This window comes from Somniosus microcephalus, chromosome 13, assembly GCF_052327205.1.
Source record: "Somniosus microcephalus isolate GS21.2 chromosome 13, FLI_Smic_1.0, whole genome shotgun sequence".
In the NCBI taxonomy this organism is placed as follows: Eukaryota; Metazoa; Chordata; class Chondrichthyes; order Squaliformes; family Somniosidae; genus Somniosus; species Somniosus microcephalus.
The window spans coordinates 198389886-198417005 of NC_140999.1; the positions used below are offsets into that span (position 1 = coordinate 198389886).

General features: G+C 45.6%; 1 protein-coding gene across 1 annotated transcript in view; it reads left to right on the top strand.

The window, feature by feature from the left end:
• The window catches only part of fer1l4 (fer-1 like family member 4), a 294195-nt gene that overhangs the window by 54572 nt on the left and 212503 nt on the right, over positions 1 to 27120 (top strand). Inside the window, exons 10-13 of the mRNA XM_086005966.1 lie at positions 1648 to 1710; positions 2347 to 2431; positions 4495 to 4654; positions 17809 to 17992. Coding sequence (XP_085862092.1) covers positions 1648 to 1710; positions 2347 to 2431; positions 4495 to 4654; positions 17809 to 17992 — 492 coding nt within the window. The remainder of the gene's footprint in view (positions 1 to 1647; positions 1711 to 2346; positions 2432 to 4494; positions 4655 to 17808; positions 17993 to 27120) is intronic.

Sequence of the window (27120 nt, forward strand, 5' to 3'; positions counted from 1 at the left end):
GGCAAGAACGTGGCAAATGGAATATAATGTGAAGTTATCCACTTCGGTAGGAAAAATAGAAAAGCAGAGTATTTTTGAAATGGTGAGAGATTGGGAAATGTTGGTGTTCAGAGGGACCTGGGTGTCCTTGTACATGAATCACTGAAAGTTAACATGCAGGTACAGCAAGCAATTAGGAAAGCAATTGTTGACCTTTATTACAATGAGAATTTGAGTATAAGAGTAAAGACATCTTACTGCAATTATATTGGGCCTTGGTGAGACCACACCTGGAGTACTGTGTACAGTTTTGGTCTCCTTACCTAAGGAAGGATATACTTGCCATAGAGGGAGTGCAACAAAGGTTCACCAGACTGGTTCCTGGGATGGGGGGATTGTCCTATCAGGACAGATTGAGTAGACTAGGCCTATTTTCTCTAGAGTTTAGAAGAATGGGAGGTGATCTTATTGAAACATACAAAATTCTTACAGGGCTTGACAGGGTAGATGCAGGGAGGATGTTTCCCCTGGCTGGGGAGTTTGAACCAGGGGTCAGAGTCTCAGAATAAGGGGTCGGCCATTTAGGACTGAGATGAGGAGAAATGTCTTCACTCAGAGGGTGGTGAATCTTTGGAATTCTCTACCCCAGAGGGCTGTGGAGGCTCAGTCGTTGAGTATATTCAAGACAGAGATCGATAGATTTTTGAATATTAAGGGAATCAAGAGATATGGGGATAGTGCAGGAAAGTGGAGATGAGGTAGAAGATCAGCCATGATCTTATTGAATGGCGGAGCAGGCTCGAAGGGTCAAATGGCTGACTCCTGCTCCTATTTCTTATGTTCTTAGGGAGAAAAAAAACACCTGCCTGCTGTCCTGTGATGTCCCTCCTTGTTTTTTTTTGTTGTTTTTGAAATCGTCGGAGGTACTGCCTCCTCCGATGCTGCCGCTACTGTTTTGGGCAGAATGCTCACTCTTCCTGCTGGCAGGTGGCCCAAGCCATAAATAAACATCTGCTTAATTGTATTAACTAATTTATATTAGTCATTGTAACCTTAAACTCTGGTGCATGGCAGCGTGGTGATAATGGGTAGGATTTTTAAAAAGTTTTTTGTAAAGCATTTTCAGATGCAGTAATATAGTTATTGTAAAAGCTGTGACCTGTTAGAGATTAAATAAGCCACGAATGCGGTTTATAAACAAACTGTCAATCTATATTGGTTTATGTTTGAAAAGATTACCAACTCATGATTTTTAAGAGTTTGTCTCATGATTTATGAGACGGTGGAGTTGGCATTACTAGGCTTTCCAGGTAGAGAGTGTTGGCAAATATTTTAAGATTATTTAATAATCTGTTGGATGCTTTGATGAGGTTGGGGTGAGCTAGTAAGTTTTCTCGACCAGTGATTGCTATCCTCTCTCGTATCGATTATATGACCGTAACTGATTGCATCTGTCGCAAAACTAGGAGTAGAATAAATCGAATGAAATGGATATCTCTCAAAATGTGGAGTGGAATATATCGAACTACATTACAGTAACTGATGAAAGGTCATTGACCTGAAACGTTAACTTTGTTTCTCTCTCCACAGATGCTGCCTGACCTGCTGAATGTTTCTGGCATTTTCTGTTTTTATTACAATAACTTATTTTGTCCCTTTCCTTCCTAGTATTTTGTCTTTGAATTCCAAGAGCCACCAGCAGTCTTGTTTGATAAAATTATTGAAATTATCGTAAGTATGAAACTGTCACTAACAATTGAGTTACTTGAATAGTATTTAATTATTCAAGGACTAAACCGACATTAAAATTTTTGATTTAAAATGTCTGCAAAAGGGAAGTCACCTGATTCAATCTACTGTACTCAACAAGCTTTAGCACCGACTGGTGTCATTTTGATTTTAGACCTTGGAAAAGTGCAGTTACACATGGCTGAGGTTTCAACAATCCCAATCCTGTCGTCACCCAGTATCCATACACAAGCATTCCTAGTAGGGGTTGTAATGTTTGGGAGCAGGAATCCTGGCTGAATTTTCCCCTCCGTGAAGCCACACCAGGACCTCCCGACTTTATACTACTGTACTTGATTGTGTAATGGCTGTAAATCAAGGCCCTGGTTGTTGATTCAGAAACCTAGGTGAAGCCCTCAGTCCCAGAGTGCAGCAAATCATCAAGGTTGAAAGTAAGAGCGAAGATGGTTAAATTAAGCAGCAGTCAGTGGCATCAAGCTCGTGTTTTAAAAGCCAAGACTATGGGAGGAAGGGAAATGTGAGGAGGTCCGCAGCTTCGGGGGCCTGTGAAGAATGCATTTGGATAGGAAACAGTGGCAATATGATTTGGTTTAATGCCTAATTTTATTTTTGCTCCAGGTGGTTCATGCAAAAAAAATCCCATTCACCGGAGTTCAGTTGGGAACATTCAAAATCGATGCAGGGACCGTTTATCAGCAGCCTGGTAACTAGATTCGCCTCATCTCTACATCAGTGATCAGTTCCACTAACCTCAAACAACACACTAGCATGTCACAATGTTTACCAACACCATTTGCATAAAACTAGCTCATATCCTGAAAATTGGGAGATGCAGAGAGATCTAATCACCTTTTCTTTATAAATGTCCTTTCAGTGTATTTTCCTTTCTCCATTCTGTCAGTAACTGGACCTCCTGGCACTTCATAAACTTATAACGAGTCAGTATAACGAGAAAACGCACTGCTACTGATTTTCTCTTAACAGCTGCTGGGGAGTGGAGCTATGCAGATGTGTGTAAGGACATATGCAAACAGTGTGAGTCACAAACAGGCACAGCTTGCAGGATAACTCTGGTCTTGCCAGCTAAACTTTACAATTCTCTGTAAATTCAGTACAGTCTATTCCTCTTAACTCATAGTTGTTTAAATGAAATTATCTGATAAACCATTTTTAGCACTAATTTCCCACTTTGCTGTGTCATTTACATTGCTTAATTCAAATGATTAGATAATTCCATTTCATTTTAGTACAAGAAATTACTTTGAATTATCAGGAGTAGCCTCTATGACCCCAGCCTCATCCATACTGCATAGTTTTCCTACAAACTCTCTTACCCTTTCTGTATCCATTATTCTATCTATAAATCTCCATTGCATTCTCTTACTGCTTATTCCTAACTATTGCTTCACGAGAGTGAACAGTTTACTTTGATGCGTTTTGATAATCCTTTGTTAAGTGTCAGCCATGACTCGGTGGGTAGCACTCTCGCCTCTGAGTCAGAAGGTCGTCCCACCCCAGAGACTTGAGCACAAAAATCTAGGCTGACACTCCAGTGCAGTGCTGAGGGAGCGCCGCACTGTCGGAGGGGCAGTACTGAGGGAGTGCCGCACTGTCGGAGGGGCAGTACTGAGGGAGTGCCGCACTGTCGGAGGGGCAGTACTGAGGGAGTGCCGCACTGTCGGAGGGGCAGTACTGAGGGAGCGCCGCACTGTCGGAGGGGCAGTACTGAGGGAGCGCCGCACTGTCGGAGGGGCAGTACTGAGGGAGTGCCGCACTGTCGGAGGGGCAGTACTGAGGGAGTGCCGCACTGTCGGAGGGGCAGTACTGAGGGAGCGCCGCACTGTCGGAGGGGCAGTACTGAGGGAGTGCCGCACTGTCGGAGGGGCAGTACTGAGGGAGTGCCGCACTGTCGGAGGGGCAGTACTGAGGGAGCGCCGCACTGTCGGAGGGGCAGTACTGAGGGAGCGCCGCACTGTCGGAGGGGCAGTACTGAGGGAGCGCCGCACTGTCGGAGGGGCAGTACTGAGGGAGTGCCGCACTGTCGGAGGGGCAGTACTGAGGGAGCGCCGCACTGTCGGAGGGGCAGTACTGAGGGAGCGCCGCACTGTCGGAGGGGCAGCACTGAGGGATCGCCGCACTGTCGGAGGGGCAGTACTGAGGGAGCGCCGCACTGTCGGAGGGGCAGTACTGAGGGAGCGCCGCACTGTCGGAGGTGCCGTCTTTTGGATGAGACGTTAAACCGAGGCCCTATCTGCTCTCTCAGGTGGACATAAATGATCCCGGCACTATATCAAAGAAGAGCAGGGGAGTTATCCCAGTGTCCTAACCGATATTTATACCTCAATCAACATCACTATAATAGATTATCGGGTCATTATCACATTGCTGTCTGTGGGATCTTGCTGTGTGCAAATTGGCTGCTGCGTTTCCGACATTACAACAGTGATTACTCTTCAAAAAGCACTTCATTGGCTGTAAAGCACTTTGGGAAGTAGTGCAAGGTGCTATATAAATGCAAGTCTTTTCCATTATTTTTAAACCTTCAGTGAGGCCACCTCAAAGTCTCCCTTTTGTAAACCCAACTTTCTCAACTGAAGTTCCTGGTATCTGGAATGATTTTGCTTGCTCACTCGCCCACCCTCTCGAGGGAAAATGATGACTTTAATGTTGATCAGATTACATATCAAACCCATATGTCTTGCTGCCATTTCTTTTATTAATAAAACACCATCAGAAAATTATTGAATATTCTCTCTGTTTCTTCAGATCACAGGTTCTTTCAAAAATGGGCTACTCTGACTGACCCTAAAGACACTAAAGGTGGCATCAAGGGCTTTGTGAAATGTACGATTACTGTGATGGGAAAAGGAGATTTACAAGGGCGTGTCCCCAGTGCCGTTACCAGTCAGGATGAAGACATTGAAAAGTAAGTAAAAGGAAGGTAAATCCAGTTGTTGTGATCTGGAATGCACTGCCTGATGGAAGCAGATTGGAAACATTTGCAGGGCTATGGGGAAAGAGCAGGGGAGTGGGACTAATTGGAGAGCTCTTTCAAAGAGCTGGCACAGGAATGATGGGCCAAATGGCCTCCTTTGTTGCTGTATGATTCTATGAAATCGACAGCCCATCGTGCTGGAAACTATCTATGGGGCTCCCTCTGTTGATCTGGGTGTTAACGACACCATGCAGTGTGGCACTAAGCAATAGGGCCAGGAGCTCCTGGGATCTGATCCCCGTGGATTGTGCTGTTAGCTGACCTCAGCCAGGGTAGCAGCTGAGGGGCTTCAATGGCCTCCGCACTCGACAGTTAGGGGTGGAAGGTAGCTAGAATCATGGCTGCTGCTCATTATCCAGTGGCCTCTGTTAGAATGTGGGCACATTGGGTCAGGAGGAGTTTGACTCTGCTGTGATGCCTTGCACAATATTGCTGGCATTCAATGTGTAGTATCACGTAAGATCAACCAGTGGGTGAGATATCAGAGAGCAGCTCCTCAAGAAGAGTGAATGCTTCAGCAACTAAGGTCAGTTTTGTTTGTGTATAACAGGAAATTACTGCCATGGAAACACTAGTTGGGATCTGTGATAATTGTGGTGTATGTAACCTGTTCCACTTTAAGAGAACTACCTTAAGAGATGTACTACTTTCTCTTGGCTGCTGTATACTGTAATACCGGTGGTGACCACACCGGTATATAAACGTTGTGTAGTGATTTGCTGGGCAGTTCAGCCCTGACCTCCGAATAGTAAAGACCTGTTAAAGTTATTCTTGTTGTCTGTGTCCAGTGATTTATAATAAACATAACTGGGACACACAGACTCAACAGTGGCGACGAGTCCAATCTTACCCTGCGGCAGTTTTACATCCAAGGCAGCTTCGTCCTCAGAACGGGCGTTGAGAAGAGGCATCCGCCCTCATCATCCTGCTGAGCACCACATCGCACGGGAGGCATCGAGAACCCGGGTTAAAAAGAAAAATTCTGACCACGAAGCCCTCCATCAGCGACAGGCAGTGATCATCCCTTCTACCACGGTGGTGGGTAAGCCGATCAGCGACACGAGCAGAAAGTCGGCCACGTTGGCTGTGGAGTAGGGGAGGGAAAACGGAGGAAAAAGGGCGGAGAACTCGACCTCGGCCGGTGAAAAGGGCCGGGCTGCAATCGGGGCCGAGAGGCGCAGCGACTGGGGCAGCGTTAAGGCCACGAGAACCGCGGAGAACTCAACCGCAGCCGGTGTAAAGGACCGGCCTGCAAGTGGGGCTGAGAGGCGCAACAGCAGGGGAAGCGTGAATGCCCACGGGAACCGCGGGGGAGCAAAAAAGCAGCGTCGGGGAATTGAGAACCGCTGGGGAGGCGAGAACGGCAGCAGCACGGCAATCGCCATTGCAGCCAGCGGGGGAAGAAGGCAAACGCGGGAAGCCGCCATTGTAGTCGGCGGGGGAAGAAGACGAGCGCGGGAAAAACCGCCAAGCGCGGGAAGCCGCCATTTTAGTAGGCGGGGGAAGAAGACAAGCGCGGGAAGCCGCCATTTTGGGAAAAAGAAAATTTAAAGAAACTTGCAAGGATGCCTAAACATGGTAACATCAATGCTTTTGATAGCGATGTCGAAGATTGGGCCACGTATGTAGAACGCATGGAAGTTTATTGTAAAGCAAATGAGGTACCAGATGATAAGAAAGCACTAACCTTATTAAACTCAATGGGTGCGAGGACGTACGGGCTATTGAAGCACCTTGTATCACCAGATAAACCGGCGGATCAGACTTTCGCGAATATTGTTAGTGTCCTGAAAAATCATTTAAACCCCACGCCGCTGCTGATAGCGGAACGATTTAAATTTTACAGAAGAACGCAGCTGAAAGAAGAAAGCAACGCTGAATTCTTAATTGAACTGCGTAAGCTATCAAAGTACTGTCAGTTTGGAACAGGACTAGCAGATGCACTGAGAGATAAATTTGTGTGTGGATTGTTAAAAGAAGGAACACAAAAGCGACTGCTAGAAGAGAATGATCTTACGCTTGATAAAGCTGTCACTATTGCAGCATCGCACGAAGCCGCAGCGAGAGGCACTGCGGAAATGCAGCTAAGGTCATCGGAACTCCGCACCAATCAAATGGCCTTGGGTGCAGTAAAGTGTTATCGTTGTGGAAAGACAACGCACGATCAGAACCAGTGCTGGTTCAAAAATCAGGAATGCAGAAAATGTGGCAGGCTTGGTCACATAGCTAAAATATGCCGGTCAGGAAAGAAGACCAGCAACAAAAAGTCACCGCAGGAAAAGTGCAGAAAGGTACACAAGGTGACAGAGAACAGTTCGGATGAACAGAAGTCAGATTCAGACTCCAGCAGTAAGGAACTGGGTTGTCTAAGAGTACACAATGTGGGTAATGAAGCAGACCTCCAAACTATCTGGGTCACACTTCAGATAGCAGGAGTCCAAGTGAAGGTGGAATTGGACACTGGATCGGCATTGACGGTCATGAATAAGCAAGATTACAAAAGGTTATTCCCGCATATTCCCCTACGGGATACGGAGATTATATTGAAAACATACACGGGGCAAAGAGTATACCCCATCGGAAAGATAAAGGTAAAGGTGGTCCACAAGGGCAAAGAAAGCCGAGGAATGGACTTATATGTGCTACCTGAGGGAGGTCCACCACTACTGGGACGGGAGTGGAATAGGAGAATAAATATGGACTGGCATTCCTTAAAAGCACTAACGGTAGATTCCGGTAAAAAAGATGTCAAACCTAAACGATTGTCCAGAATATTGGACGATGCTAAAGAGGTGTTCCAACAGGGACTGGGAACACAGAGGAATTACGGCAACCATCAAGGTTGAAGAACATGCAAACCCGAAATTTTTCAAAGCCAGACCGGTACCTTATGCGATACGACCTGCTGTGGAAGCTAAGCTGGAAGGGCTAGAACGTTCAGGAGTACTGTCTAAGTAGGACTGGAGTGAGTGGGCCACGCCCATTGTTCCCGTCATGAAGCGTTCATCGAGCAACAAGCCGGGGGAACCGGGGAAGGTTCGCATCTGTGGAGATTTCAAGATCACTGTTAATCCGGTGCTTCACACGGTGCAATATCCGCTTCCGCAGATTGAGGATATCTTCGCTTCGTTGTCTGGCGGGAAACACTTCACCAAGATAGACCTGGCGCAGGCGTACTTACAGATGGAAGTTGAGGAAGAGTCACGCCAGTATCTCACGATCAACACGCATAGAGGCTTGTATCGGTATAATAGACTGGTTTTTGGAGTGACATCGGCTCCAGCAATTTGGCAGAGGGCCATGGAGCAGGTATTACAGGGAATTCCAGGCACACAATGTTACCTGGACGATATTCTGATTACAGGAGATGATGATGAGGAACATCTTGCAAATTTGGAACTGGTGCTCACCAGATTGAAAGAATATGGACTTCGAGTTAATCGCCAGAAATGTGAGTTCTTTCAGAAGCGGATCTCGTACTGTGGTCATGTCATTGACCAGGAGGGGCTTCATAAGTCTCCTGACAAGATCGAAGCTGTTGTGAAGGCTCCCGCTCCGGATAATGTATCCCAGTTGAGGTCGTTCCTAGGGTTGATTAACTATTACCATAAGTTTCTGCCAAATTTATCCACGGTGCTGCACCCGCTGAACGCTCTTTTGCAGAAGGGAGTACCATGGAAGTGGAGCGAGGACTGTAAGAGGGCCTTTCGCAAAAGCAAGGCATTGATCACCTCAGAGGAAGTGTTGGCTCACTTCAACCCAACGCTGCCTATTCGTTTGGCTTGTGATGCTTCTCCATATGGTATTGGGGCAGTACTCTCTCACAAGTTGCCAAATGGCTTGGAGAGGCCAGTCGCGTTCGCATCCAGATCATTGACCTCCGCTGAGCGCAATTATGCTCAGATAGATAGGGAGGCTCTCAGCCTTGTGTGGGGAGTAAAGAAGTTTAATCATTACCTGCAGGGCCAAAAGTTTACGCTACTGACAGACCACCAGCCGTTGGTATCCATTTTTAACCCTAAGAAGGGTGTTTCGGTGATGACAGCACAGAGGCTCCAGAGATGGTCCCTTTTCCTAGGGGCACATCAATATCAGATTGAATTCAAAGGTACAAAGCAGCATGGTAATGCTGATGGGCTGTCGCGCCTGCCACTACCTACAGCGGAGGAGGCACCGACGGTTGACCCTGTTGAGTTATTTCACTCGACCATCATCGAATGTTTACCAGTCACCAATGCAAGTATTGAAAGAGAAACCAGGAACGACCCGACACTGTCCCGGGTCTACGAATTGACAGTGAAGGGATGGCCAGCACATGGTGATCCACTGTTACCGGCATTCTCAGCAAGACGAGAACAGCTGTCCGTCTGTCAAGGAACATTGATGTATGGAACAAGGGTGATTATTCCTCCTAAGTTAAGAGAGAGAGTTCTAAAGGAACTGCATGAAGGTCATCTGGGGGGAGTCAAGATGAAAAGCCTTGCTAGGGCTTATGTGTGGTGGCCGGGTATCGACCAACAGATAGAGGATCTGACGAAAAGCTGCTCAGGGTGCCAAAAAGTTCAAAATGCACCTCCGATTGCACCGCTGCATCCATGGGAATGGCCTTCAACCCCATGGCAACGTGTACATATTGACTTTGCTGGTCCATTCATGGACTCCATGTTTTTAATTGCGGTGGACGCACATTCTAAATGGCCAGAAGTGATTAAGATGACTACCACTACCTCGGAAAAGACGATCGCGGTGCTAAGAACGATATTTGCAAGAAATGGATTGCCAGAACAAATATGTTCAGACAACGGACCGCAGTTCGTGTCAGAAGAATTCCAGAAATTCATGAAGAAGAATGGGGTGAAACATTATACCTCTGCCCCATATCATCCGGCTACAAACGGGTTGGCCGAGAGATTTGTACAAATGTTCAAAAAAGCAATAAAGGCCATGAGCGAAGATCAGATTCCACTACAACGCAAGGTGGACAATTTCCTACTGGCATATCGAAACGCCATTCATGCAGTGACAAACCAAAGTCCTGCCATGATGTTCTATAACAGGAGGTTGCGGTCCAGGTTGGACTTGTTAAAACCAAATGTGCGGAGGGAAGTCGAAAACAAACAGTTCCAGCATAAAAATAACAAGACCGCTCGGAGTTTCGAAATAGGACAACCAGTGTTAGCCCGGGACTATAAAAATGAGAAATGGCAATCTGGAACAATTCGGGCCAGACAAGGACCCCTGATGTACACGGTAGATATTGGTGAAAATGTAATACGACGTCATGCTGACCAACTGGTAGAATCGAGAACAAGGGTCAAACCCAGGGTTACGGCAGAGACAGCCGTGGAAGAAGTTAGTGAACCTGAAGCATCTACCTCAGAAGTGAATGTACCTGAGGATGATGTCCAATCCATAAGAGATCAACTAGATGAGTCACCCCAGCAACGAGAATCAGAGACCCCTGAAAGGCGTTATCCAACTCGGATCAGGAGGCCTCCTCAGAGACTGAATCTTTGAGCTGTTTTGCATGAAGTTGTATATATATATATATATGTTATTATGTTATGTTAAATGGGGATATACACTGTTAAGCTAAAAAGGGAGGATTGTGGTGTATGTAACCTGTTCCACCTTAAGAGAACTACCTTAAGAGATGTACTACTTTCTCTTGGCTGCTGTATACTGTAATACCGGTGGTGACCACACCGGTATATAAATGTTGTGTAGTGATTTGCTGGGCAGTTCAGCCCTGACCTCCGAATAGTAAAGACCTGTTAAAGTTATTCTTGTTGTCTGTGTCCAGTGATTTATAATAAACATAACTGGGACACACAGACTCAACAATAATTACCTGGGGTTCAGCCAGGAACGAAAGTTATCCTTGTTTCTAAAGGCAGCTGAGTTCTTCAGGCCTACACTTCTAACCAGGAGGGAATGATCCGAAGCAATAGATCAGCTTGTTGTTCACATTCTCTTACTTCATGCTTGGTTGATTTGTCAGACAGTTCGATGAAAGACTGGTGATCAGCCAGACGTCTCCTGTGTGCAGTTTGAGTAGAGCCGTGTTTAAATTAAATTATGCTCTTTTGTAGTTGCAACAATAACGTATGTATTTAAAGCACCTCTAATGTAACAAGTGCCCCGACTCTTCACAAACGGAAATAGATAGGAGAATGGAGAGACACAGCAGGAGGATTAGCTCAAAGCTTGGTCGAAAAGGTGCGCTTTGAGAAGGTGGGAGGAGTTTGGGAAGGGAGTTAAGAACATAAGAACATAAGAAATAGGAGCAGGAGTAAGCCATTCGACCCCTCGAGCCTGCTCCACCATTCAATAAGATCATGGCTGATCTTCTACCTCAACACCTTCCCACACTATCCTCGTATCCCTCGATTCCCTTAATATCCAAAAATCAATTGATCTCTGTCTTGAATATCCAAAGCCCTCTGGGGTAGAGAATTCCAAAGATTCACAACCCTCCGAGTGAAGACATTTCTCCTCATCTCAGTCCTAAATGGCTGACCCCTTATTCTGAGATAATGACCCCCTAGTTCTAGACTCCCCAGCCAGGTGAAACATCCTCACAGCATCTACCCTGTCAAGTCCTGTAAGAATTTTATATGTTTCAGTGCGATCACCTCTCATTCTTCTGAAGTCTAGAGAATATAGGCCGAGTCGCCTCAATCTCTCCTCAGAGGACAATTTCCCCCCCCCCCCCCCCACCCCCATCCCAGAAATCTTCGTTGTACTCCCTCTATGGCAAGTATATCCTTCTTTAGGTAAGGAGACCAAAACTACACAAGAAAGACATCTTAGGACAATACCTAATGGCAGAAATATTAAATGATGATTTTGCTTCAGTATTTACCAGGGAGATAGAACAGGTGGACATGACATTGGATTATGAGATTAGTAATGAGATAAGCACATTTAAAATAAAAAAGGGGATATATTAAATAAATTAATCAAACTCAAAGAGGATAAAACCCCTGGTTCGGATGGATTGCATCCACGCATTTTAAAAGAATCTAGGGACGAGATAGCAGAGGCATTACTACACATATTTAATAATTCGTTAGAAAAAGTTATAGTGCCAGAGGATTCGTGGATAACTAATGTAATACCGATATTTAAGAAGGGGGATAGAACATGTCCAGGAAATTATAGACCAGTCAGCTTAACATCGGTGGCAGGAAAAATAATGGAATCCCTACTAAAGGAGAAAATAGAAGAACATCTAGCAACCAAAAATATAATAATGAATCGCCAACATGGATTTCAAAAGGGAAAGTCTTGCTTGACCAACCTTATTGAATTTTTTGAAGAGGTAACAGAGAGAGTAGACTATGGTCATGCAGTAGATGTAATTTATCTGGATTTTCAAAAGGCCTTCGATACAGTACCCCATAACAGATTGATGAACAAGATCAGAGAATACGGAGTCAGGGGACAAGTAGCAGAATGGATTGCTGGCTGGCTTCAGGATAGAAAGCAGAGAGTAGAGTGAAGGGTAGCTATTCACAGTGGCAGAAGGTGGGTAGTGGTGTTCCACTCGAAACTAGGTGGGATTGTGAGTTGTGAAGAGGATGCAAAGAGGCTTCAAGGCGATTTAGACAAGTTGAGTGAGTGGGCAAATACATGGCAGATGCAGTATAATGTGGATAAATGTGAAGTTATCCACTTCGGTAGGAAAAACAGAAAGGCAGAGTATTATTTAAATGGTGATAGATTGGGAAATGTTGATGTACAAAGGGACCTGGGTGTCCTTGTACACCAGTCACTGAAAGCAAACATGCAGGTGCAGCAAGCAGTTAGGAAGGCAAATGGTATGTTGGCCTTTATTGCAAGAGAATTTGAGTACAGGAGCAAGGATGTCTTACTACAGTTATACAGGGCCTTGGTGAGACCACACCTGGAGTAGTGTGTACAGTTTTGGTCTCTTACCTAAGAAAGGATATACTTGCCATAGAGGGAGTGCAGCGAAGGTTCACCAGACTGATTCCTGGAATGGCAGGACTGTCGTATGAGGAGAGATTGGGTTGACTAGGCCTGTATTCACTAGAGTTTAGAAGAATGAGAGGGGATCTCATTGATATGGGGTAGGACATTTAGGACTGAGATGAGGAGAAATGTCTTCACTCAGAGGGTGGTGAACCTGTGGAATTCTCTACCACAGAAGGCTGTGGAGGTTAAGTCACTGAATATATTTAAGAAGGAGATAGATCGATTTCTAGACACAAAAGGCATCAAGGGGCATGGGGAGAGAACGGGAATATGGTATTGAGATAGAGGATCAGCCATGATATTGAATGGCGGAGCAGGCTCGAAGGGCCGAATGGCCGCCTACTTCTATTTTTCTATGTTTATTCTTTTACTCAAATCTTCTTGTCATAAAGGCCAACATACCATTTGCTTTCCTAATTGCTTACTGTACCTGTATGTTAACTTTCAGTGATTTGTGTACAAGGACACCCAGGTCCCTCTGAACATCAACATTTCCCAATCTCTCCCCATTTAAAAAATATTCTGCTTTTCTATTTTTCCTACCAAAGTGGATAACTTCACATTTCTCCACATTATATTCCATCTGCCATGCTCTATATCCCTTTGCAGCTTCTTTGCATCCTCCTCACAGCTTACTTTCCCACCTAGCTTTGTATCATCAGCAAACTTGGATATATTACATTTGGTCCCTTCATCCAAATCATTGATATAGATTGTGAATTGCTGAGGCCCAAGCACTGATCCTTGCGGTACCCCACTAGCTACAGCCTGCCAACCTGAAAATTACCCCTTTATTCCTACTCTCTGTTTTCTGTCCATTAACCAATCCTCAATCCATGCTGATATATTACCCGCAATCCCATGGGCCCTAATTTTGTGTAATAACCTCTTGTGTGCCACTTTAGTAAATGTTTTCTGAAAATCCAAATACACCACATCCACTGGTTCCACCTTATCTACCCTGCTACTTACAACCTCAAAACTCTATTAGATTTGTCAAACATGATTTCCCTTTCATAAATACGTGTTCACTCTGCCTAAATCATATTATGATTTTCTAAGTGTCCTGTTACCACGTCCCTAATAATAGATTCTAGCATTCTCTACTGCTGATGTCAGGCTAACTGGTCTATAGTTCCCTGTTTTCTCTCACCCTACTTTATTTGAATAGCGGGGTTACATTTTCTACCTTCCAATTCGCAGGGACCGTTCTAGAATCTAGGGAATTCTGGAAGATCAAAACCAATGCACCTACTATCTCTGTAGCCACCTCTTTTAAAACCCTAGGATGCAGGCCATCAGGTCCAGGGGATTTGTCAGCTTTTAGTCCCATTAATTTCTCCAGTACTATTTCTTTACTAATAGTAATTTCTTTAAGTTCCGCATTCTCGCTAGACTCTTGGTTCCCCTCTATTTCTGGAATTTTTTTGTGTCTTCCATGAAGACAGACACAAACAAAGGGCTGGATTTTCATTCAGAAGTCGGGAAGGAGGCGGGACTACAACTTTTGGGTTGTAGTCCTGCCTCCATCGAGATGCAGCCAATCCACGCGATTGTCACTTGATTGACCTTGTTGAGCCCGCCCAGCGGGCTCAGCAGGCCAATTAAGGGCCACCCGGCAACAGGTGATGTCACAGACTGAAAGTTCATCTGTCAAGACGTGTTGACAGATGAAATATCAGTGTTTCACAGCTGTTTGAAGCTGTCAAACACAGACAGTCTTACTTCTAACCTGAGTCCTTCTACGCAGACTCAGTTAGTAATCTTGCCGGCACTGAAAGCTGCAGGCTGTCACTTTTGACAGATCGCAGCCATTCTGCTTTCTGTGCCGGCTAAATGATGGACTCCCGAAACCTAGAGGAAGGAAGGCTGTAAAGGTAAGTACAAGTAATTTAAACTTCTTCACACTTTAGACACACCAAACACACTTACTTTTGCACTCATGCACCCATCACTCACCTGAACACCGACATCTCGACCCCTCCAAGTCCTTCAACCCGACGGCCCGACTCCTCTAACTTGGCGTGGTTTGGAGCCGTCGGGAATCCCACACGACAGCCTTCATAATAGGGATCAGGCTAAAAACTGCCTGTTAACTACCTGTTAACAGGCAGTTAATTGGCACTAATCCCTTCCCGCCTCGGGTCAGCGGGTCCCAGTGCGGGGTGGGTACCCGCCTTCTTTGAAACTTACATGAAGGCGGGTTTTGGGCGGGATGGTGTCGGGACCCCCGAATTCGAGATTTCAGCCCCCCACATGCCTAAAAGCCCGCCTCACGGCACACTGAAAATCGACCCCAAAGTATTTGTTTAATGTCTAGGCCATTTCCTTATTCCCCATTATAATTTCTTCTGTCTCTGCCTGTAAGGGACCCACGTTTACTTTTGCTGATCTCTTCCTTTTTACATACCTATAGAAACTTTTATAAGCTATTTCTATGTCTCTTGCTATTTACTCACGTTCTATTTTCTCTCTCTTTATCAATTTCTTTGTCCTCCTTTGCTGAATTCTAAAATCTTCAGGCTTACTACTCTTTTTGGCAACATTATAAGCCTCTTCCTTTAATCTTATACTATCTTTACCTTCTCTTGTTAGCTACGGTTGGAGCATTTTTTCCCATGGGGTTTTTATTCCTAAATTAATGTATATTTGTTGTAAATTATGAATTATTACTTTAAATGTTTGCCATTGCTTATCTACTGTCATATCTTTTAACCTAGTTTCCCAGCCTACCTTAGCCAACTCGCCCTTCATACCTACATAGTTTGCTTTGTTCAAATTTATAACCCCAGTTTCGGACTTGCAAATTCAACATAAATTTCTATCATATTATGATCACTGCTCCCCAGAGGCTTCTTTACTACAAGGTTATTAATGAACCATATCTCATTGCACAATATTAGATCACAATACTAGAGTTCTGGAGAGTGGACCAAGGTGGCTGTAAGCTTTACTACCAATGGTGGGGTGGGTTGAGGGGTGGGGGGCAAAAAAAGACCAAAAGGTGCCAGAGGGGATGTAACTTTGGAGGAGGTTTCCGAGATCAGGTAAGGCGATGCCATGGAGGAGTTTGAATATGAGAATGGGATTTTAAATTTATGTGTTGGGGACAAGGAGCCAGTGTAGGTTAATAAGGATGGGGTGATAGGTGAGTGGAGCTCATTGAGGGACAGAATATGGGTGACTGAGTTGTGGAGTTTATGGACAATGGGAGGCTGGCTAGGAGGGAATTGGTTCTATGTGAGCAAATGAACAGGAAGGAGGATGGAGTCAGTGGCAAGGCAGTGGAGTTGAAAATGATGGCTTTGTTCTTCCTAAGGGTGGGAGTTTATATGGGCTTTATATTTCTAAACTGTTTCCATCATGTGGGAGGTGATGATATATCAGCGAGGCTTATGAGGGGATCCACAGTCTCCCTCAGTAAACACTTATTTGGTGTGCAGTCAAATCTGTGGTCAAGAGTTACTGATTACTGGCTACATCTCAACAGCAACAGCTTACATTTATGTAGCGCCTTTAACTACAAAGAACTGCGAATGAACACAAGACTAAAATCTAATCAGAGTTTAGATGGGTTCTATCTGTAGGATAATTGGTATTTGAAGTGAGTTATGGGCTGGAATATAACCGAGAGGTTGAGGTGATTTATACATTAGAGTAATGGTTATGGGTTGGAATTAATCTTAGGGTTTGGATGATTTGTATGTAGAATAATGGATACCCGGGAATGAGTTACAAGCTGCAATTTAATTGAGAGATTAGATGATGAAAGAGAGAAAAGGCAAATTAATTAGTGTTTGAACCCCAAACAGTGGGTTATTATTTTAAATTCATCAAAGGATGTTGGAAAATATAATTTGTAATTAATTGACTTTTTTTATTGTGAAAAGTATGTTTTGTTATAATTATCTTTCAATAAAAGCACTGCATGATTGACTGCAGACATTGGCCCTGAAATTAGGATCGGGAGCTTGCCGCGCGTGTAAGCCCCCGATCTGCACTCACCCTGCACACCGACATCTGAAGCCCGGGCCTGCTTGCATTTCCTGTCACAGGCCCGGTTCAGATGTCAGCGCGCAGTGCTTACCTGATCCAGCGGCGTAGTTAGTGCGATGTGCCGGCTGGGATCAGGTGAGCACTGTGCAGCCAATCAGGGGAGGGGAAACTCATTCATGAGTTTGACAGTAAGAGCTGTCAAACTCATGAAAAGTATGGGCTGCCAAAACACTACTTAAACTTTAAATAAAATTTTAAAAAACATCGCACTGATTATATTAACTATAAATAAGTTTTAAAAAATGTTTTAAACAATTAATCAATTTTTTGAAAAAAATAAATTTTTTAAAAATAGGGTCTAAAACTAAACTTACCTTACTGTAAATTCTTTAAAAATAATAAACCTGTGGGAAAAAAAAATTCTAAATTGTACTAAAAGCCCACTTACCTGTAAAACGAAGTACTTACGTCTGGTTTTCCCACACGTAAAAACCGGAGGCCTTTAGACTCGGGCAACTCTGGGGGAAAAAAAAAGGAATTTCACTGCGCACACGCTGCCTGTGCAGTCGCATGCGTTCTGCCTCTTAACCCCTTGGGTCAGAGGACAGGAAATGCCGGTTTTCAGCGCATGCGCTGTGCATGCTGAAAACCGGCAATTCCTCCGGTCACACGTGTGAGTACCCCGTCCTTACTCACGCGTTTTGACAGGAATTACTGGGCCAATGTGTTTTGTTGCTATATTTATGGCGGAATACAGACCTTTCACTGACTTGATCTTCTTCTGTATTTCTTAAATTGCAAGTACACCATCCTGTTCTTCATCCTCACTGTTGCAATGAAGACTCTCCCTTACTTTAGTGGAGATTCATCGCAGTATCCTCTACTTTAACTCGTTCTTTCCAAGACCTAAAACCTTTGGAACTCTTTATCTCCCAGAGTGTTTCCTTCCTCATTCAAGCTTTTAAAACCAGTCACCATTGCTTGGTTAGTCTCCTTTTCTTTTCAGAAATAGTAGGTTCATGCATTATAGTCCTAAGCTCTCCATCTTGTTTTCTCATGAAAAAAAACAACATTATTGTGTGTTGTAGGAATCTCCTGCTTCCAAAACAAGTGCCATCTGAGAGACCCTGGGCAAAATTCTACATCAAGGTTTATAAGGCAGAGGACCTCCCCAGCATGAACTCAGGAATCATGGGGAGTTTTTCAAAAATTCTGGGGGAGGACAAAGTTTTCATTGATCCTTACATCCAAGTCACCTTTGCAGGCCAGCAGGTAAAGAAATTTTATTTTTCTTATTGTAAAAATGAGAGGTATGTAAAAAGGAAAAGATTTGTGAAAGTAAATGTGAGTCCTTTACAGGCTGAGACAGGAGAAATTATAATGGGGAATAAGGAAATGGCAGAGAAATGAAACAAATACTTTGGCCGGAATTTTGCGGGTGCTCAGAGGGCGGGTTTGGAGGTGGGTCCGCTGTCAAAATAGCAAAGATTGACAGCGGGTAGGAAACCCTCTGTCAACCCGTCTCCACGCAAGTCTCCCAGGTGTTGAGTCTGTCAGCGGAGAACTGACCCTATACCAAGCAGCAGGGAAGACAATTGATCTCATTAAATGGCTTGTTCAGAGCCAATCTAATGGTATTTTGAGGCTTCCTTCCAATTTTACGTGCTCCCCGCAGGTTACCCGCTGCTCGGGGAGCATGCCAACTCAACTCGGAGTGAGTTGAGTCTGCTCTGATGTATCTGATAAGCTGACAGCTGCAGAAGTGGTGTAAAGGATGCCATGTTGCAGATGGTCAGTTTCAGAGCGCAGAAACTGTTGGGTACTGCATTTGTAATACATATAGAGATTTCGTTAGTTTGCAAGTGTTTAGAGGCAACTGTATGTCCAGTGCCACCTCATTGGAACAACCTCTCTCACCATTGACAGATCGCTTCTGTCATCTCACCTGCAGCTGCCATCTATTGCAGCAACATTGGTGCCCTTGAAAAAATCAGACCTTGATCCTCTGAATCCTTCCACAATCAGCCCCAACACCAACATCACCAGGCACACCAACATCACCAACCTTTTCTGCCATCATCTGATGCTGCACAGGACACGGGGCATCAGCCCCTTACAACATTGCTGCCTTGGAGGCCAGCGATGGCATCACCATGGCCAGATTTACCTCACTTGATGCTGTAAACCCTGGCTGCCACATGATGCACCAGGTTGACACCATCCTACACCAACACCGTAAAGCATCCCTTTAATGTCCCAAGCCATTCCATGCACACTCATCACTATAGCAGGGTGGCGGGGTTGTTATGTCTCAACATTCACTGGAACTCAGTAAGACACTTCTCAAGGTGCACACAGATCTGTCCAATAAGGGGCAGTGTTGAAAATCTAGATTTCACTGTATGATAACACATTACCAGAAACTTCACATGGACATTGGCTAAACCTCTCAAGTGCCTACCCTTGTATGTTGTTAGTTGGTATGCTTGCAGTAGGATAAGGGCGAGTGTGAGGGGTGGCTAGTGAGATGGGGAAGTGATAAAGTAGATAGAGAGGGATGGGTGGAGGTGCAAGGTATGTTGGTGTGAGTAAGGATGTGCAGGAGAAGGGTATGGAAGGCAAATGGGGATGTGTTGAGTGGCACAGCAAGGTGAGTTTGAGTGTGGCTTTGCAGTAATGTTTCATGATCCACTGAGATCATTGAAAGGTTGGCGCCACTGCAACCAGGGACCCTTGACGACTACCCTGCTTGTGCCCTTCTGTGCAATGCGCAACCGGATTGCGTTGGTGTCCTGGGGAGGTCTCTTCTGCCCTTGGAAGGGAAGAGAACCTCCCTGCGTGCTATATGCTAAGCATATGGAGGGAGCCATTGGAGAGCCTGGGTGCAAGTGTCCACCTTTGTGCAGTGCTTGTCAGTGTTTGCAGCACCTCAATGCTATCAAACACTGACAGAACAACTGTCAAACTCAATGTGGCCGTGGTCCCTTTAAGGAAACTGGCTGATGACGCGTCATCAAATGACGTCATCAGACCCGTTTCCTGTTAATTGGCCGGGAAGCCCGCAGGGCGGTCTTAAGGCCAATCAAGGGAAAATCCCTTTGACTGAGTGGCTGCAGCTGGGAGTGGAACCGGAACCCGGAAACCTAGAATGGTTCCCGTGGATTGGAGGGTTGCAAATGTAACCCCACTATTTTAAGAAAGGAGGGAGTAAGAAAATGGGGAATGACAGACTAGTTAGCCTGACATCAGTAGTAGGGAAAATGCTAGAATCTTAAGGACGTGATAACAGGGCACTTAGAAAATAATAATAGGATTGGGCAGATTTATGAAAGGGAAATCGTGTTTGACAAATCGAGTTTTTTGAGGTTGTAACTAGCAGAACAGATAAGGGGGAACCAGTGGATATGGTGTATTTGGGTTTTCAGAAGGCATTCGATAAGGTGCCACGCAAGAGGTTATTAAACAAAGTTAGGGCTCAAGAGATTGGGGGTAATATACCAGCATGGATTGGTGACTGGAAGGATCAGTGCTTGGGCCTCAGCTATTCACAATCTGCATCAATGATTTGGATGAGGGGACCAAATGTAATATATCCAAGTTTGCTGATGATACAAAGCTAGGTGGGAATGTAAGTTGTAAGGAGGATACAAAGAGGCTTCAAGGGGATATATACAGGCTAAATGAGTGGGCAAGAACATGGCAAATGGAATATAATGTGGAGAAATGTGAAGTTGTACACTTTGGTCAATTTTGTTGTTGGTAGGAAAAATAGAAATGCAGAGTATTTTTTAAATAGTGAGAGATTGAGATATGTTGGTGTTCAGAGGGACCTGGGTGTCCTTGTACACGAATCACTGAAAGTTAACATGCAGGTACAGCAAGCAATTAGGAAAGCAAATGGTATGTTGGCCTTTATTACAAGAGGATTTGAGTATAAGAGTAATGACGTCTTACTGCAATTATATAGGGCCCTGGTGAGACCACACCTGGAGTATTGTGTACAGTTTTGGCCTCCTTACCTAAGGAAGGATATACTTGCTATAGTGGGAGTGCAACGAAGGTTCACCAGACTGGTTCCTGGGATGGGGTGACTATTCTATGAGGAGAGATTGAGTAGACTGGGCCTATATTCTCTAGAGTTTAGAAGAATGGGAGGTGATCTTTTGAAACATACAAAATTCTTACAGGGCTGGACAGGGTAGATGCAGGGAGGATGTTTCCCCTGGCTGGGGAGTCGAGAACCAGGGGTCGCAGACTCAGAATAAGGGTTCGGACATTTAGGGCTGAGATGAGGAGAAATGTCTTCACTCAGAGGGTGGTGAATCTTTGGAATTCTCTACCCCAGAGGGCTGTGGAGGCTCAGTCGTTGAGTATATTCAAGACAGAGATCAATAGATTTTTGGATATTAAGGGAATCAAGGGATATGGGGATAGTGCAGGAAAGTGGAGATGAGATAGAAGATCAGCCATGTTATCTGCAACCCTCTTATCTGCTTTCCTGATTACTTGCCACGTTGTTATAAGATATGAACATACAAAAATTATGGGTAGGGAAAGACCATCTGGTCCATGGAGCATCATGACTAGACCCTAACGACTCCCAGCAGCCATATAATCTCCTGGGAGAAGCACAAAACCAGAAAAAGAAATCCAGGGCCAAAAAGGGAAAAAAACTGGAAAATTCCTCTCTGACCCAGTCAAGCGACCAAAACCAGTCCAGGAGACCACATGGACCATGTGTATATTAACTGCTAAATCACTTGCCATTTATAAAATGTGATCTGTGCCCCAGCCAAGAACCGGTCCAGTTCCCTTTTGAAGGTGGGCAGAGAGTCAGTACACACTCACACCAGCCGGCAACTCGTTCCAAAGGTTCACTACTCCCTGGGAAAAGAAGAACCACCTAACATCCAATATATTCCTACTCTTGCATAGTTTTAATGACTGTCTCTTGTTCCATCCAACCTGTCAAATTGAAATAATCTATCAATAGGTACGCAATCCAACCCTTCCATTATTTTATAAACCTCTATCAGGTCGCCTCGACGTCTACACTGCTCGAAAGTAAATAGACCCTGCTCATAAGCCCATCGAAGTAACTCAAGCTCTTTAAGCTGGGAATCATTCTTGTGGCTCTCCTCGGAACCTTTTTTAATGTCAGTATATCACCCACCATGTGACGGAACCAAAATGGGGGCAGTACTTCAGATGCGGTCTAACCAAGGACCTATATATGGACAGAATGGTGTTCTTTGACTTGTACTGAATGGTTCTATTAATACAACCTAATAAACACCTAGATCCTTCTCGCTCTCAACCACTTTCAGTATTGTTCCATGAAAATGGTAAATATATTCTGTGTTGTTCCTGCCTACATGCATCACACTGCATGGCCCACTCTCCTTGCACATCTAAATCTTTATGCAGAATGAAGTTATATTTGCAATTTTCCAATATAAAGGGACAATTCCTGAATTGAGACAGCTTTGGAAGATTATGGCTAAAGCATCTGCAGTTTCCTCACCAAGTTCCTTTAAAACCCTGGGGTGGAAACCATCAGGTCCTGGGGATTTGTCGGTCTTGAGTACCATTTTTTCTAATACTGTTTTCTTTACTGAGTTCCAGTCCTTGATACATTATTAATTTCCCTGGAATATCAGGTATATTATCCTCTTCCTCTACTGTGAAGGCTGACACAAAGGCCTCGATTTTCATTGGGCCGTGAGGCGGGCTTTTAGGCGTGCGGGGGGTTAAAATTGCAAAACCTAGGGGTCGCGACCCCCCCTGCCTGGTTCCCGCCCCCACGCCATTTTAACCTAGGTGTGTCTGATTGACCCGAATCAGTCCCGCCTGCAACAGGCGGGACTGGTCTTTAGGGCCCTTAAGCAGCACTGACTGGCCTTTATAATCCCATTTTAACAGGCCCTTGCCTGTTTAACCCTTTTCCCACGCAAAACGCGCCTGGTGGGGATGACACCTGTGAAACCTGGCGTGAACACTATTGGCTTGCTGACTATCAGTTGCAGGTCCAACATTAAAGAGGATATTTGATTAGTCATCATTTGCAGGTGGCAGGACTTTGTTGTCTCAGGTCTGGGTGAACTTTTAGAAGGCATAACCACAGCTGTGGAAGTTTGGAGCCTCACACACTTCTCCAGTGTGACCTCCTGCGAGACCCCTCTCGCCACCCTCACTCAGCGCTTCCTCAACTGAGGCACCTACCAGAAGCATGGGAGGCCTTTTTTTCCTTCCCCTCTTGGCATTAGAGGACCTCCAGCCCCATTCGCGAAATAACACGCGCCACAACTGCAGAAGTTGCCATCAGAAATTTTATTTACAATAACCAACTGATGGAATTTATAAAATAAACACATTTCACCCAAATGACTACCCTTGTGACTATGAGTGCTTTATTTTCCTCTTACGCGTGCTCCTACGTAGTGGTTCCCCTGTGGCTTCAGCAGATGTGGAGGCCCCTTGCTCACTTTCCTGCTGCTCCTGTCTCGACACCTTTGACGGGCATCCTCTGGGGTTGCGAACCTGTGAGGGCTCGCCAGCAGTCAGCTGCTCCTGCGGCTGTGCAGGGGTTGAGACCTCTATCTCCGTTGGGTGTGTACTCCGGCGGGGCTCTGACCGAGGGCCCTGTGGTGGCATGGAAGTGTGAGCGCTTGGAGAGGAGCCCCCACTTCCTTGAGGTCTGCCACCAACCTCCCTCTCATGGGTCAGGTCCTCCTCAGTGCCTGCAAGTGGCTTGAGAGCAGCTTGTTGCACATCAGGGGGGCCATGGGGACCCGTTTCTGCAATGGCAGTCCTACTCAGAGGGCCTGTCATGAAGGTCTGGTTTCTCTGTTCAATAGCTGACCATCGCTCCTCCAGAGATGTCAGTCTATTCTGAACACTCACCATGTTTTCAGCACTCTGGCGACTTAGCTCCTCCATGGCCATAGCCATCTTCTCCTCTACTGCAGCCATCCTTTCCACGGAGGTTGCCATCCTTTCTGTGGTGATGCGTTCATGCGCCAATGACTCCACAAAGGCTCTGCTCATGTTCGCTATGGACTCCTCCATTCGCTCCACACTCGCAGCGAACCTAGAGACAAAACCTGCCAGAGACTCCTGCATCTGTGCCTGGAGTTCCATCACCTCTGATCTTACGGATGGACCCAGAGGCAGAGGGTCGACATGCAGCTGAGCCGAGCTGGCAGAGTCCTGCGCCCTCCGACGAGGACTCTCCACTGCTGTCCCTGTCTCCACAATCTGCTGATGCTCACTTGTGAGCTGTGATACACCAGGTGACAACTCTATGTCCCGAAGGTCCCACCGAGGTGTGAGTGTCTGCGCTGGTGCTGGGTGCGCTTATTGCTGATGTCGCTGTCCCCTCAGAGGTCGCAGATTCCTCTGAGGAGTCTGGCTGCTAAGGCTCTTCCTCCTGCAGAGTGGGGACGGGGGCTCTCGATGGTCCTGTGGGGGAGTCAAGGAAAAAGTTAGAGATGTGATGCCAAGGTTACATGCACATTACATTCTGCAGATGATCATAAGTCCATATGATGTAGCTTCAGAATCATTATCAGCGACTCATGCAATGCCAATGAGAGAGATGGAAAACTATTCTGTCACCAGCTTGCGGGGATGCTCCTGCCTGTCCTTCCCCAACGTCCACATCTCGGTCAGCCCCGGCAATCTCCAGGACGCCTTCCTCCCAGGGGGTGAGCTGGGCTAATGAGGGCGGCCCTCCTGTCCTGGCTCGCTCTCTTTTCCTGCAATGAGGGAGAGAAGTGGAGGTTGAGTGAGAATGACGGAGTGAGTGCAGAGATTGCATAGCATAGATACTTAGAAGGAGACAAAGATGGAGTGAGGTTGCAAGACCAAGGGCCCTCCCTGTGTGTTGTCAGTTGTGTTCAAAGCATCAGAGTGAGAGGGAGTGTGAGGGCTGCATGGTGGCATAGTTCTGTGAATGTGAGCATAGAGAGAGAGGGAATGGGTAAGGGTGCATGGATATGAGTGTCTTGTGGGATGTGCAGGAAGAGATTGCTGAAGCTGAGTGCTGGTGAGGAAAGGCAATGGGGATCAGATTGAGGGTGATGGAAGCATCATACAGTACTTACTTTTCCAGTGCGAAGAAGGTCATGGAATCTTTTCCTGCACTGCAACCACGTTCTTCGTGTTAGCCCCAAGGAGTTGACTTGACCTGCCACCTCTAGCCACACAGCCTTGGTCTGGCTGGGAGGCCTCTTCCTCCCTGAAGAAGGGAAAAGGACCTCCCTGTGGGCCCTAGCAACATCCAATAAAGCCTGTAGTGAAGCCTCATCAAATTTGGGTGCAGATCTGGCCCTCCCGTTGACCGTTGCTCCTGCAGGCTCCTGTGCCATCTTAATGTGGAAGGTTGGAAGCCTGCAGAGGAAGCAAGGCTTGCTGTGGACCTTAAAAGCAGCAGCAATGATGACGTCATATTCTGCGACTTTCTGACTGGAAATACTCAATTGCCAAGGCTTCCCACATGCTGGAAATCAATTGGCCAATTGTGTTAAATTTGCATCAACCTCACAGACCCATTTACAATCGTGTCAGAATCACTAAATTCGGGGAAACCGCCAATTCCCCGCACCTGAACGAAAATCGACCCCAAAGTAATTATTCAACAAGTCTGCCTTTTCCTTATTATAGAAACATAGAAGATAGGAGCAGGAGTAGGCCATTCGGCTCCTTGAGCCTGCTCCGCCATTCAATGAGATCATGGCTGATCATCCAAACTCAGTACCCTGTCCCTGCCTTCTCCCCATATCCCTTGATCCCTTTAGCCTTAAGAAATATATCTAACTCCTCCTTGAATATATTTAATGAATTGGTCTCAACTGCCTTCTGTGGTAGAGAATTCCACAGGTTCACCACTCTCTGGGTGAAGAAATTCCTCCTCATCTCTGTCCTAAATGGCTTACACCTTATCCTTAGACTGTGACCCCTGGTTCTGGACTCCCCAGCCATCGGGAACATCCTTCCTGCATCTAGTCTGTCCAGTCCTGTTAGAATTTTATAAGTTTCAATGAGATCCCCTCTCATTCTTCTAAACTCCAGCGAGTATATGCCCAATCGACCCAATCTCTCCTCATATGTCATTCCTGCCATCCCAGGTATCAGTCTAGTGAATCTTCACTGCACTCCCTCCATGGCAAGAACATCCTTCCTCCGATAAGGCGACCAAAACAGCACACAATACTCAAGATGTGGTTTCACCAAGGCCCTGTACAACTGCAGCAAGACATCCTTGTTCCTGTACTCGAATCCTCTCGCTACGAAGGCCAGCATACCAAGTGCCACAAGGACACCCAGGTCTCGTTGCACTTCCCCTTCTCCCAATCTATTGCCGTTCAGATAATAATCTGCCTTCTGTTTTTGCCACCAAAGTGGATAACCTCGCATTTATCCACATTATACTGCAACTGCCATGCATCTGCCCAATCACCCAACCTGTCCAAATCATACTGGAGTTTCTCGACATCCTCCTCACAGCACACACGCCCACCCAGCTTTGTGTCATCTGCAAACTTGGAGATATTACATCTAGTTTCCTCGTCTAGATCATTAATATATATTGTGAATAGCTGGGGTCCTAGGACCGACCCCTGCGGTACCCCACTAGTCACTACCTGCCACTCGGAAAAAGACCCGTTTATTCCAACTCTTTGCTTCCTGTCTGCCAACGAGTTCTCTATTCAAGTCAGTACCTTGCCCCAATCCCTTGTGCTTTAACTTTACACGCTAATCTCTTATGCGGGACCTTATCGAAAGCCTTCTGAAAGTCCAAATACACCACATCCACTGGTTCTCCCTTATCTATTCTACCATTTACATCCTCAAAAAATTCCAGTAGATTAGTCTAGCACGATTTACCTTTTGTAAATCCATGTTGACTTTGTCCGATCCTGTCGCTGTTTTCCAAGTGCTCTGCTATTACATCTTTTATAATGGACTCTAGCATTTTCCCCACTACCGATGTCAGGCTTACCGGTCTATAATTCCCCGTTTTCTCTCTACCACCTTTTTTGAATAGTGGGGTAACATTAGCTACCCTCCAACCCATGGGAATTGTTCCAGAGTCTATAGAATTTTGGAAGATGACCAGCAATGCATCTACTATTTCTAGGGCCACTTCCTTAATTACCCTAGGATTTAGATTATCAGGCCCTGGGAATTATCAGCCTTCAATCCCATCAATTTCCCTAACACCATTTCCCTACAAATACTGATTTCATTCAGTTCCTCCCTCTCATTAGACCCTATGTTCCCCGACATCTCTGGGAGGTTATTTGTGTCCTCCTTTGTGAAGACAGAACCGAAGTATGTATTTAATTGGTCTGCCATTTCTTTGTTCCCCATTATAAATTTCCCTGATTCTGACTGCA